The sequence below is a fragment of the Berghia stephanieae genome, chromosome 4 (genome assembly GCF_034508935.2).
Source record: "Berghia stephanieae isolate SIO BIC M18660-M18661 chromosome 4, UCSD_Bste_1.3, whole genome shotgun sequence".
Taxonomy (NCBI): domain Eukaryota; kingdom Metazoa; phylum Mollusca; class Gastropoda; order Nudibranchia; family Aeolidiidae; genus Berghia; species Berghia stephanieae.
The window spans coordinates 34,782,660-34,795,159 of record NC_088363.1 but is presented as its reverse complement, the minus strand read 5'-3'; the positions used below and the strand labels follow the sequence as shown (position 1 = coordinate 34,795,159).

Here is a 12,500-nt window from a genome sequence, read left to right as displayed (position 1 = left end):
GGGGAGAGGAAGGGGGTGTGAGAGCGAGAGGGGAATTAGATGAACTTGTTTGGTTTTCACGTAAGTTGCAATCAAAGTTTGTGAATTATTGGCGAAAGTCTAAAGAGTAAATAGACTTGCTTGAAATAAACTTGACACAGGTTTAAAAACATAAGAAGAAAAAATCAAGTGTAAATGAGTATCGGACAGCTTTTGTCGAAATAAAATTTGTCATAGCGCCTTCCAGTGGCATGTCTCGTCCTGCACGCAAAATGCAGATTTTGACTTGAGACTTTTTGTAAAGCGTCTTGATCACATTAAGGGGACATGTCTTTCAGAGTCATTAGCTCCATGGTGCCGGAGTTTAAATCCCGGTTTCCATAGCGTGAGCGAAAGTACTTTCCACCAGGTTTAACAGACCCTGCTATCCAATCATAGTTAGGGGGTCAGATAAAAAATAAAAAAAAATCTCGAGTTCACCCGGGATCGATCTCAGTCCCTTTGCGTGTAAATCGAGTGCTCTACCAACTGATCTATTGGTACCCACATGTATGAGATACGTATAGTTCTCTTTTTTTAAAATAAATAGATCATACTGTACCTGGGTAAGAAAGATCCGTCGATTTCGTTGGAGTGGAAGACGTGTGAGTACTGGGGTAGATCCACGTCCTGGATCAGCCATTCTATGACGTCATCAACCGTCCAGTTGTGAACTGAGGGATGGATGAAAATATAATTATATATAGAATCGGGAAATTAAAAACAAATAAACAAACGAACCCCCCCCCAAAAAAAAAAAAAGCAACAACAACAAAAATCTTGTCTTAATTAGAGTTTGTTTTTTTTAAATATTTTTTTTAATGAGCTTTTATATAGTGCGATATCCACTTAATGTGCTCAAAGAGCTTTACAAGGTCCCTGACCAACAGCAACATGTAACATGTAGAACGAGACATGACGCCTATTAGGCGATATTACAAATTTTATTTCGGACAGAGACAACGCTGTTAACGGCCAGGTACTCATTTTACACCTGAGTACGGTGAGAGAATGTGAGTAAAGAGCCTTTTCCAAGGACTCAACAATGCGCCGAGCGAGGCTCGAACTTAGGACCTTCCGATCCGAAAGCGAGTGTCATGCCACAAGATCACATAGTCGCACCAACCAGCAACACCATGACTTTTATTTATTATTGTTTTGTTTTTTGTTTTTTTTTGGGTTGTTTTTTTTTTTTTTTGTTTTGGGAAAGGGGGGGGGGGGGGGGGGGGGAAGGGGATAATACGAGAGGGAACGTATGGCGAATGAAGGGGAGTAAAGATCATCTCGAAAATTAAGAAAACATTTTCAAAAGTTCGTGTCATATGCATATATATATATATATATATATATATATATATATATATATATATATATATATTATATATATATATATATATATATATATATATATGGGCGCAAATGTTTCCGAGTTTAATTCCAGCGACAAAATCCTCATTAAAAAAAGTGACTGGGATTGTCAACACTTGACGATGGAAAAAAGACGGTGATGGGTGTAGTCGTGGTGACAGTAGCCATCGTAATGTTATGGCCTGACACTGACAAAAAATGACGTCAAAATCCCAGTCTTTTGCCACAAAAGAAAACAAATCGTGAGTTGTATTCAAAAGTTCAACCAATGAAATAACTTGTTTCCTTGAGCTCTACTAACGACAACTCACTAGACGCTACACAAACCTAAAAAATGACGTCAAACTGCCAGTCAGGCTATGTTACCGATGGCGACGCTATGACACACTGGTTATTCATGCACTCAGTTCACAGCCTTATAGAAAGTGTGCGCTTGGCTAAAAAGCTCAGAACGTTTATAGTCAGGTTAATACAGTTCAGTGAGCATTATTCATAAACGCGGATGGCAAAATACAATAACAAAGACCTGAGTGACGTCATCTTCGAACTATCTATACTGAACCAAACTCTTTAGACCTCGCGTCCATTGTTTACTGTATCAAACGCTTTCGACCGAAAAACAAACACCTCTATTTATTATTGAACCAATAATCAATAGTGGAGCCAGAGAAAGATCCTTGTTTATTTATTGATTGATCGCATGTCTAAAACATGACTTCTAAAGACACATTTTAAATAAGTTGTTTTTTTTGGGTTTAAATACCACGTTGTTATTTAATAAACAACAATCTATATAACAGGTTCAAAAAATGAACAAACTACCAGAACACTTCTGTATTGAAGCGGTTATATTCATTTTTATTTATTTTACTTTTTACAGTCCACAGCTTCTAGTAGCTTAGGGGGCAGCGTAGCTCAGCGGTACGGTCTTTGCTTCGTGCTCGAAAGGTACCGAGTTCGACCAGCCGCCGCAGCGCTGGGTGGCCTTGAGCAAGTCACCTCGCCCGAGCTCACTTTGCGGCGCTACTCTGCGGCTGACGCCTGGGTTATTCCAGTCTTCCCTTGGAATAGACCCTAAAGACAAATTTCCCCTTGGGGATGAATAAAGGGAAATTTATTTTATTAGTATCACTTATACAAATTATTTATTTGATTGTTTGTTTGTGGGTGGGTGTGTGTGTTTTTTTTTTTTTTGTTTTTCTTTTGTTTGTAAACGTTTTATTTTAAAATTTAGTTGGGATTTTTCTCCCTTTTTTTCAACGTTTGTATTGTGAATGTATTTCAGGACAAGAGTAAAAATCGGCAAAGATACTTTAACAAAATTTTAACAGATAATATTGCGATACTGACAGAGACGATAACAGCAGCGCCCAACGATAAATACCCTTCTAAACTGGTCATTAACATAATTTGGTTGTTGAAAAAATGATTTGTGTTGATAATGATAACATCCCTTTTCTTATTAACCCTCTCCTTACCAACCATAGGAAAATCGTCACATTCGTTACGATGCAAACAACAATTTTCTCTTTCTGATTTCTCTCTGTGTATAGCTATTTAATACTAAACACTGTGTTGTAGAGCTCATTTTGCAGAACAACATTCTGTATAGAATGCATTTGTTACTTATTTGATTGAGTAAGAAAAGTCTATTTTTGTGTCGGATGGGAGTGAATTTTCGGGGGAAATTCTAATAATGGCTGGTAAGGAGAGAGTTAAAATACTGGTCAGGTAGTAAACACTTATATATGACCGTATCAAAAATACAAGAAAAAAAAAACATACCAAAACATCAGTCGACCTCGACTGGGGATCGAACCTCAGACCTTCTGATTACCGGTCAGACGTGCTGCGATTACGCCACAGAGAGGCTTCTGATAGTTGGGGCAATTTTAATACCTATATTCTTGCATCAATCAACACATACATTGAACACACGAGAGGACGAGGACATGTAATGGTAGCACGTCAGCCCGGTTATCAGAAGGTCTGAGGTTCGATCCCCAGTCGAAGCGGCGGATTTTTCGGGATGTTTTTTTTCTTTCTTGTATTTTTCTTTCTTGCTTTGTCTGGCATCATTCATACACACTTATTCAGATCTTGATATATGATGGTTTGATGATGTGGTGGACAAACAAGCAATTGATCTACAGTGTTATATTCTATTCAAATTTACCATTTTGTATTCTTAGCTTTTCTAACATAAAATATGACAACAGAATAAGTTGTTATAATAACAATTTCAACCAAATCATTTTTTTGGGTGTAAAATCCCTGTTATTCATCCCATAGGAGAAATTTGACTCTAGTGTCTATTCCAATGGAAAACTGGAATAACCCAGGCGTCAGCCGCAGTGCAATGCCGCAAATTGAGTTAGGTAGACATGGGTCAAAAATCGTTTAATATCTTGCAGGGTTACTGTGCTCGTTCTGCAGCACGATGAAAAAAGACACATTTCAAAAACATTTTGACAAGAACGGCATGAAATCTTTTATTTCATATAAATGAATACAAAATTAGTGTTAAGCGCTTGATCAGTGACCGAATAGGTGACAACGATCGTGGAAAATTCTGGTCCCGAAGCTTTGTCCTGGAATAAGGCACTTTACACATCTTATTACCCCACTCGATTCAAGTGTGAATGAGTACCTCGTTACGTGTAGTGACGGGTGTTGTAAGAATGTTGCGTTGACACTGTGGGTCACGTTTTACGACACAACAGCCGTGGGTCACATTTTACGACAGAACAGCTGGGTCATATTTTACGACAGAACAACCGTGGGTCACATTTTACGACAGAACAACCGTGGGTCACATTTTACGACAGAACAGCTGGGTCATATTTTACGACAGAACAGCCGTGGGTCACGTTTTACGACAGAACAGCTGCGGGTCACTTTACGACAGAACAGCCATGGGTCACGTTTTACAACAGAACAGATGTGACAGGCACTGCCTGGGGTGATTGATTAGTTGGCCTGGATCTTTGTGGGCGTGGCGAGGCGAGGCGGGGTTGGAAAAAAACCCAAACGCCCTCTTCACGTAGCGTCTTTCGTGTTTCGCAATCCCATAGGATATACAAAACGCCTACGAGTTCCAGTTCTTAATTAACAGAATTAATTGCCTTTCCTTTAAGCATCACGCTATCCATTTCTGATTGATTCCGGCAGAACGATAATAATAGTTTATAGTTAATGAAATCGTCTTGTGATTAAATATTATGTGATATATAATTTTGCAGAGCTGCCACGCCAATATAAAATTAAAATTAAGCTTTTATATAGCGCGATATCCACTAAACATGCTCAAAGCGCGTTACAGGGATCTTGGCCACCAGTAACACGAACAGTAGTAGGATGAGACATGACGCCTGTTAGGCGATATTACATTTTTTTTTTGGACCTTGTTAACGGCCAGGTACTCATTTTACATCAGAGTACGATGAGAAAATGCGAGTAAAGAGCCTTTTCCAATGACTATGCGCCGAGCGGGCGACGCTCGAACCCAGGACCTTCCGATCCGAAAGCGAGTGTCATACAACAAGACCATATAGCCGCAATATACTGATTTAAACAAACAAACAAAAAAGGTATTTAAAAAAACAGGAATTTAAATTTTAATCACATTAGTTTTGTACCAATGCCAAAAGTATCGGTTTAGTGATGCGATGGAAATATCTAAAATCAACAAAATAGATAATTCTCCATTATAAAAATGAGTAAATCACGCCTAAAATTGCGGCTATTATTCTCAATTTCGGATATGAAGGTCCTGGGTTCGAGCCTCGCTCGACGCATAGTTGAGTTCTTGCAAAAGTCTCTTTATTCACTTCCTCTCACCGTACTCAGGTGTAAAATGAGTACCTGGCCAACCTCGACTAACAAGCGTCATGTCTCGTTCTACATACTGTTACGTTATGCTATTAGTCAAGGACCTTTTGTAAATTAAGCGCTTTGAGCACGTTTAGTGGATCGGAGAGGGGGGGGGGGGGGGGGGGGGGTAGGAGTTAGCATCTCGGTAATACTGTGAATATTTTTTAATGAACATGATTTACCCGCGCATTTCCATGGATTGACCTTGCTCACTCATTGCGCTATACAACGCTTCCAATTATTCTCCAAGCAGCTTTCAATGTCATACAGTACACGCCGACTGATAGGCGACCCGTTTTTGTACGAGAGTTATTACAGTAAACGTCACTTCATCCACGTACTACGTATAATATAAAAGAGTCTTTACTATACAGCTCGTTCTCATTGAGGTTAGCTGCCCGGACTCTGTGATGAAATGAAATTGAGCTTTATATAGCGCAATATCCACTAAATGTGCTCAAAGCGCTTTACAAGGGGTCCCTGGTCAGCAGCAACATTTAACATGTAGAACGGGACATGCCGACTGTTAGGCGATATTACAATTTTTCGGACAAAGACAACGCTGTTAACGGCCAGGTACTCACTTTACACCCGAGTACGGTGAGTGAATGTGAGTAAAGAGTCTTTTCCAAGGACTCAACTATGCGCCGAGCGAGCGAGGCTCGAACCCAGGACCTTCCGATCCGAAAGCGAGTGTCATACCACTAGACCACATAGCCGCACAATATGATGACAATAAATGTCTGCCCCATTCCTCTCCCGTCTGTTGACGGTATCACACAGCCCTTTTCCATTCACATCTGTCCCTTCTTGGATTATATATTATATTATATATATATATATATATATATATATATATATATATATATATATATATATATATATATAGTTGGATCTTGGTCTTCCTCTTCTTCGTTTGCCCTCCATTTTCCTCTGACATAATAACAAAGCACAAATAAAAAACAACTCTTGATCCAACATCGCAGGGGGTCAATTTCGTGACAATCACTCTCCTCCCCCCCCCCCCCCCCCTGCCCCAACACACACACGCCATCTCCCGCCCCGCCCTTCCCATGTCCTCGTCAAAAACAATTGACGGTTCCTCCTACTAGACTCCTCCTCCTCCTCCACCCCCTCCCCCTCACCATCCACCGATCCATCGATCTGAGCAATACGTGACATGCTTGTGTGATTATATAAATAAACACAGGTCTAGTCTATCGTGTTACCGACCCTTTTCTGTTTATTTCTTACACACAACAACCGTAATTAATTGGTGTGATATGGACTTGATTAACCTTTGACGACTAGCACCCATCATCATCCATCGTGGCTTGTGCTCTTGAGCACGTTGCCGGTCAGTGGTCTCCACGAATCACGATCCTCTGCGGTGCGCATGAAATTTGTGTTACTTTTAAAATCACATTTGGCCATTCTTAGGTTATTTAAATAAGCCATTCTTTGTCTTCCTCTAGCTCTCTTGCCTTCGATCATCCCAGGTGTTACCAACTTTTCTATTCCGTCTCTTCTCCACACATGTCCCAGAAACCGTAACTTACGTAAGATACGGTTTCTGGGACTAGCACTAGCATTGCCATTGTTGTTGTTCTTTGTTTATTTGTTTTTATGGGTTTTACGGCGCTTGAAACACATTAAGGTCATATTATCAGCGCCAGTAAAAAGGAAGAAAATGGGAGGGTAAAAAGTTCTAGAATAACAATTAAAGCACCTGACAAAGGGGGGGGGGGGGGGTTGGTTCAAATAGGAAGTTGGAACAACAGATTCAGTTGTCTCTGTCCGAAAAAACAAATTGTAATATCGCCTAACAGGCATCGTGTCCCGCCCTACATGTTAAGTGTTGCTGTTGGCCAGGGACCCTAGTAAAGTGCTTTGAGCATGTTTAGTGGATATTGCGCTATATAAAAGCTCAATTAAAAATTTTAAATTGTTGTTTTTGTTGATGTTGTTGATGATCGTGATGACGATGATGATGATGATGATGACGATGATATGATGATGACGATGATAATATGATGATGATCATGATGATATGATGATGATCATGATGACGATGAATTTTATTGTCTTTATCGTTATCAATGTTCATTATCCTCAATGCAGCATCATCATCACCATCATCATCTTATGCTCCCTCCTCCTCCTCACCATCATCATCATCACCATTACCATCATCATCATCATCATCATCATCATCATCATCATCATCATCATCATCATCACCATCTTCATTTCAGCCAGACGAGCTTAGACAGATGATGAAGATTGAAAGACGCTTATGAATTCACCGAGACCGAGACTGGGGGAACCTTCAGACACCGCAAAATAGATTAGAAGTAAGACCGGGGGTATCTTAAAGATAATACGAAAATCAATGTGAAACGGACTAGTCTGAAGGATCTTACTTCGGGCTACGGCTGCCGGATTGGATAGAGATGGGAGGGGTGGGGGGTGGGGGTGGGGTCGCCCATACTCAAAAAAATCAAACAAACACGTATTCAAATACACATGATGATGATGATGATGATGATGATGATGATGATGAATCAGTATCTTATTGTCTTTATCATTATCTTTGTTCATTATCATCATCTTCATTCTCTTATGCTCCCTGCTCCTCATCCTCCTCCTCCTAGTGAAGGATCTTACTTCGGGCTAAGGCTGCAGGATAGGATTTAGGTGGGAGTGGTCGGCCGTACTCTAAAAAACAAACAAGCACGTATTCTCAATTTTGACCATGAAACTCGGTCTTCAAATAAACTCGTTATTTAATACCGATTGATTAAAATAACCATTTTTTTTTTGGTAGTCCCTCAGAGTCAGAGCCATTCGGCCCATGGAGCCGGAGTTTATCCCGGTTTCTATAGCGTGAAACGGAGAATAGCAATTGCTTGCTATCCTTTGGAAAGGACGCTAGTCTCTCGTAAAGTACTTTCCGCCAAATTTAACAGACTCAGCCTCCGATTCACTGCTGGGCGGACAGAGGGGGGGGGGGGGGGGGGGGGGGGGTCAGAAAAAAATCCCGACTGCGCCCGTGGTCGATCTCGGTCCCTTTGCGTGTGAAGCTAGTGCTCTACCAACTGAGCTATCGGGACCCCCTGGGCTATCGAGACACCTAAATAATCATAATTAGGTTAAAAAAAACAACTCTCAAATCGGATCTGAGACACGGAGGTCATTGGGTTGAGGGTTGGCCAAGACGATCGTTGCTCTAATTAACCCTCTCCTTACCAACCATAGGAAAATCGTCACATTCGTTACGATCCAAAAAGGATCTTTATCATTCAGATTTCTTTTGTAAATCACACAATTTAAAGGAAAATAGCTATGAAAACGTGACACTGTGTTGCAGAGTTCATGCTGCTGATCAATATTATGCATAGAATGTATTTGTTGCTTTTCTGTTTGAGTAAGAAAAACGTATTTTGTGTTATGGGTGTGAAATTTTGGGGAAAATTCAGAAAATAAGGAAAGGGTTAAGGACGAGTTTTCTGGCCAAAATGTTAATTACGTGGTTGTTTTGTTTTGTTTTCAGAGTACGACAGGGTTGATTGTGTCTGGTTTTGAACTTTTTAAATATACTCAATGTTCCTACCTTATTATGAACCGTGGACATTGATATTTGGGAGCGGGAGGGGAGGGGGGGGGGGTGTTATTTCACAGGAAACTAATGTTAATTTCAAACAAAAAAAACAGAAAATGGAGCTTATATATAGCGCGATATCCAGTTAATGTGCTCAAAGCGCTTTACAAGTGGTCCCTGACCACGTGTAACATGTAGAACGAGACATGACGCCTGTTAGGCGGTATTACAATTTTTTTTCCAACAGAGACAACGCTGTTAACGACGAGGGAAGGTAATCATTTTACACCTGAGTACGGTGAGAGAATAATATGAGCCTCCTTTTCCGAGGACTCAACTATGCGCCGAGCGAGGCTCGAACCCAGGACCTTCCGATCCGCGGAAGAGTGTGTCATACCACTAGACCACATAGCCGCACAAACATTGCTGAGCAAATGTCATCATATTTTTCTTATCTTTACCCCTTTCTTAATTGGATTCAATAGTCTGATGTCACGTCGCCCAGCAACAGGGCATCATGGTTCTAAACAAAGAAAATCTGTACTTTTTATTCTTCATCCTGGCTAGAACTTTTCATATGTCTTGTGATCAGAATGTGTAAAAGTCAAAACATGATCAGATTGTTAATGGATTTTTTTCCTCTGGATACGCTTTTATGCTCGTCGGAGAATTATTTCATAAGGGCGTCCGCCATTGTTCCGATTGTTTAGAGCCAGTTACTAAGTTACCACGCGTCATTACGAGGGAAGTGACGTTACGACTGTTGAAGCGTATTGGCTTTTCTTTGACGACCATTTCCTGTTTTGTTTTGTTTTTAATCACGCGGTTTTTAATCAAGACTAAAACAAATAAATTTAAAAAAGTGTATTTAAAAATCACACAGGTAGACGTAATTTTACACGGATGTTGAGTACTGTGGAGTATGACAATTTTAACTCACCTTAATAGGACTCAATAGTCTGATGTCACGTCCGCCCAGCAACGGCGGCCATCATGGTTCTAAACAAAGAAAATCGATACTTTTTATTCTTCATGCTGGCTAGAACTGTTCCACATGTCATGTGATCAGAATGTATAAAAGTAAAAACTTTATCAGATTTAGGATGTTTTTCTCCTCTGGATACACTTTTATACTCGTAGGAGAAGTATTTCATAAGGGCGTACGCCATTGTCCAGATAGTTTAGAACCGGTTATTCAGTTACTATGCGTCATTACGAGGAAAGTGACGTCACGACTGTTGAAACCTATTACTTCTTCTTCTTTCAGCTTATCCCGCATTTTGCAGGGTTGCCATAATGAATGCCACATCTCCATGCATCTCGATTCATACATCATCTTCCTCCAGGCCCATCTTCCTCCAGGCCCAATTCTTTCATATCGTCCTTTACCTTATCCAACCATCTAGTGTTTGGGCGTCCCTTTTTCCTCTTTCCCTCTTATTGTAAGTCCAATATTTTCCTTCCCACGAACTCCCTCTCTCGTCTCTTTACACAGTGTATCCAGCAAAATTTCAGAGTCAAATTTACGACCTTGAAACAAGATTTACGACCTAGGAAATTAAAATATTTTCTTCTGAAATCAATGGTATATAAATATCTATGCCACATGCCTGACCCCTTTCAATCTATCTTCTCTCATCATTATTGATACATTCTTCACTTCAGTCAACCTCCGAATTCGTTCACTTCTCACTTGAAGCCTATTGCTACGGTTTAAAAAACAGTTGGTAAACGAGACGGTTTCATTTCCAACCACAGAGCACAACACGACCAACAGCCGCCACAGGACAAAAGGTCGCATATCGTTAATTGGGTCAAATTACATTAGGCAGCGTGGTTCAGCAGTACGGTCTTTGCATCGTACCCAAAAGGTACCGAGTTCGATCACCGGCCGCTGCGCTGTGTGGCCTTGAGCAAGTCACCTCGCCCTAGCTCAATTTGAGGCGCTGCACTGCGGGTGACGCCTCTTGGAATAGACCCACAAGACAAATTTACCCTATGGGATGGATAAAAAGAATTCTAATCTAGTCTATTTCTATTGGGTTATTGACAGTCATATTATTGAGCTGAACGCGTATTTTTCTATAATATGGGTTTCGTGACTCTAAGTCAATAAATAGTAATAATTCACAATAATAATAATAATAAATAATAATAATAATAATAATAATAATAATAATAATAATAATAATAATATAATAATAATAATAATAATTTCATTTATTCATCCCTAAGAGGATATTATTCTTCAGGGTCTATTCCAAGGGAAGACTGGAATAACCCAGGCGTCAGCCGCAGTGCAGCGCCGCCAAGTGAGCTAAGGCCAGGTGACTTCGCAGCGGCGGGAAATCGAACTCGGTACCTTTCGGGTACGAAGCAAAGACCGTACCGCTGAGCCACGCTGCTGCCCCCATAAAGAATATTATTATAATAAATTATAATACATGAATATTTATTACAAAAATATGTGACCCCTCGAAACGGTATCATGTCGGGATGATAAAGATGCTGAAAATTGAATTTATAGCGAGAAATCTCTGACTTGCGTCGAGTTTGTATGTTTTATAGAGGAGAATGAATGTTATAATTTAGTGCGCTGAATACCAACAATTCAAAATATTGACCAATTTAGCTTTAAATTGACTTTTTAGCATCTGGTTCTTACCGACATAATACCGTTTTGAGACGAAGGGTCACATATAATGTACGACTTGCTAGGTCAAAAGATATTATAGTAGCAAACAGTTTCTTTTTGGCTTATCTGTAAAATTTGACTATTATTATGTGCGGCTATGTGGTCTTGTGGTTTGACACTCGCTTTCGGATCGGAAGGTCTTGGGTTCGAGCCTCTCGCTCGGCGCAAAGTTGAGTCATTGGAAAAGGCTCTTTACTCAATTCTCTCACCGTACTCAGGTGTAAAATGAGTACCTGGCCGTTGACAGCAGCGTTGTCTCTGTCAGAAAAAAATTGTAATATCGCCTAACAGGCGTACATGTCTCGTTCTACATGTTACTTGTTTCTGTTGGTCAGGGACCCCTTGTAAAGCGCTTTGTGCACATTTAGTGGATATTGCGCTATATAAAAAGCTCACCCCCCCCCCCCCCCCGATATGCGTCCCTTTGACTTGAGAAGAGAGTGCAGCAGCTCAGCAGCTGACGCCAACTCGAGTTTGACAAGTACCCCAATTAAACGATAATTTACATACACAACTAATTGTGTGTATATAATTATTGTGGAACAATCACTCTGGTTTTCATTATAATTTTATTACCACCACCCAATGGTGCGAATCCAAGTAGTAATCAGGGTAAAAAATTTTACTTTTTTTTCTTCTTTATTGGGGGGGGGGGGGGGGGGGGGATTAAAGATGGAGAGTCTAGATTAGGTGTATAGATTGTAGAATTATCAACGCGTGTTCATATTGTAATTATGTTTAAAAGAAAAAAAAAAATAAAAGAAGAAAAAAAAGGAAGCTTTTAAATAAAGAGGGTTAAATGAAGAATTGTGAACCACAGTGAAACCCATGAAATAGTCAGACTCTCTCTCTCTCTCTCTCTCTCTCTCTCTCTCCTCTCTCTCTCTCTCTCTCTCTCTCTCTATCTATCTATCTATCTCTCTATCTATCTCTCTCTCTCTCTAT

At 40.1% G+C, this 12,500-nt stretch overlaps 1 protein-coding gene across 2 annotated transcripts in view; it reads right to left on the bottom strand.

The window, feature by feature from the left end:
• The window catches only part of LOC144970472 (uncharacterized), a 133,568-nt gene that overhangs the window by 44,854 nt on the left and 76,214 nt on the right, over positions 1 to 12,500 (bottom strand). For both annotated transcript variants that reach the window (XM_078910155.1, XM_078910157.1), the window contains exon 4: positions 581 to 692. In XM_078910155.1, coding sequence (XP_078766281.1) covers positions 581 to 692 — 112 coding nt within the window. The remainder of the gene's footprint in view (positions 1 to 580; positions 693 to 12,500) is intronic.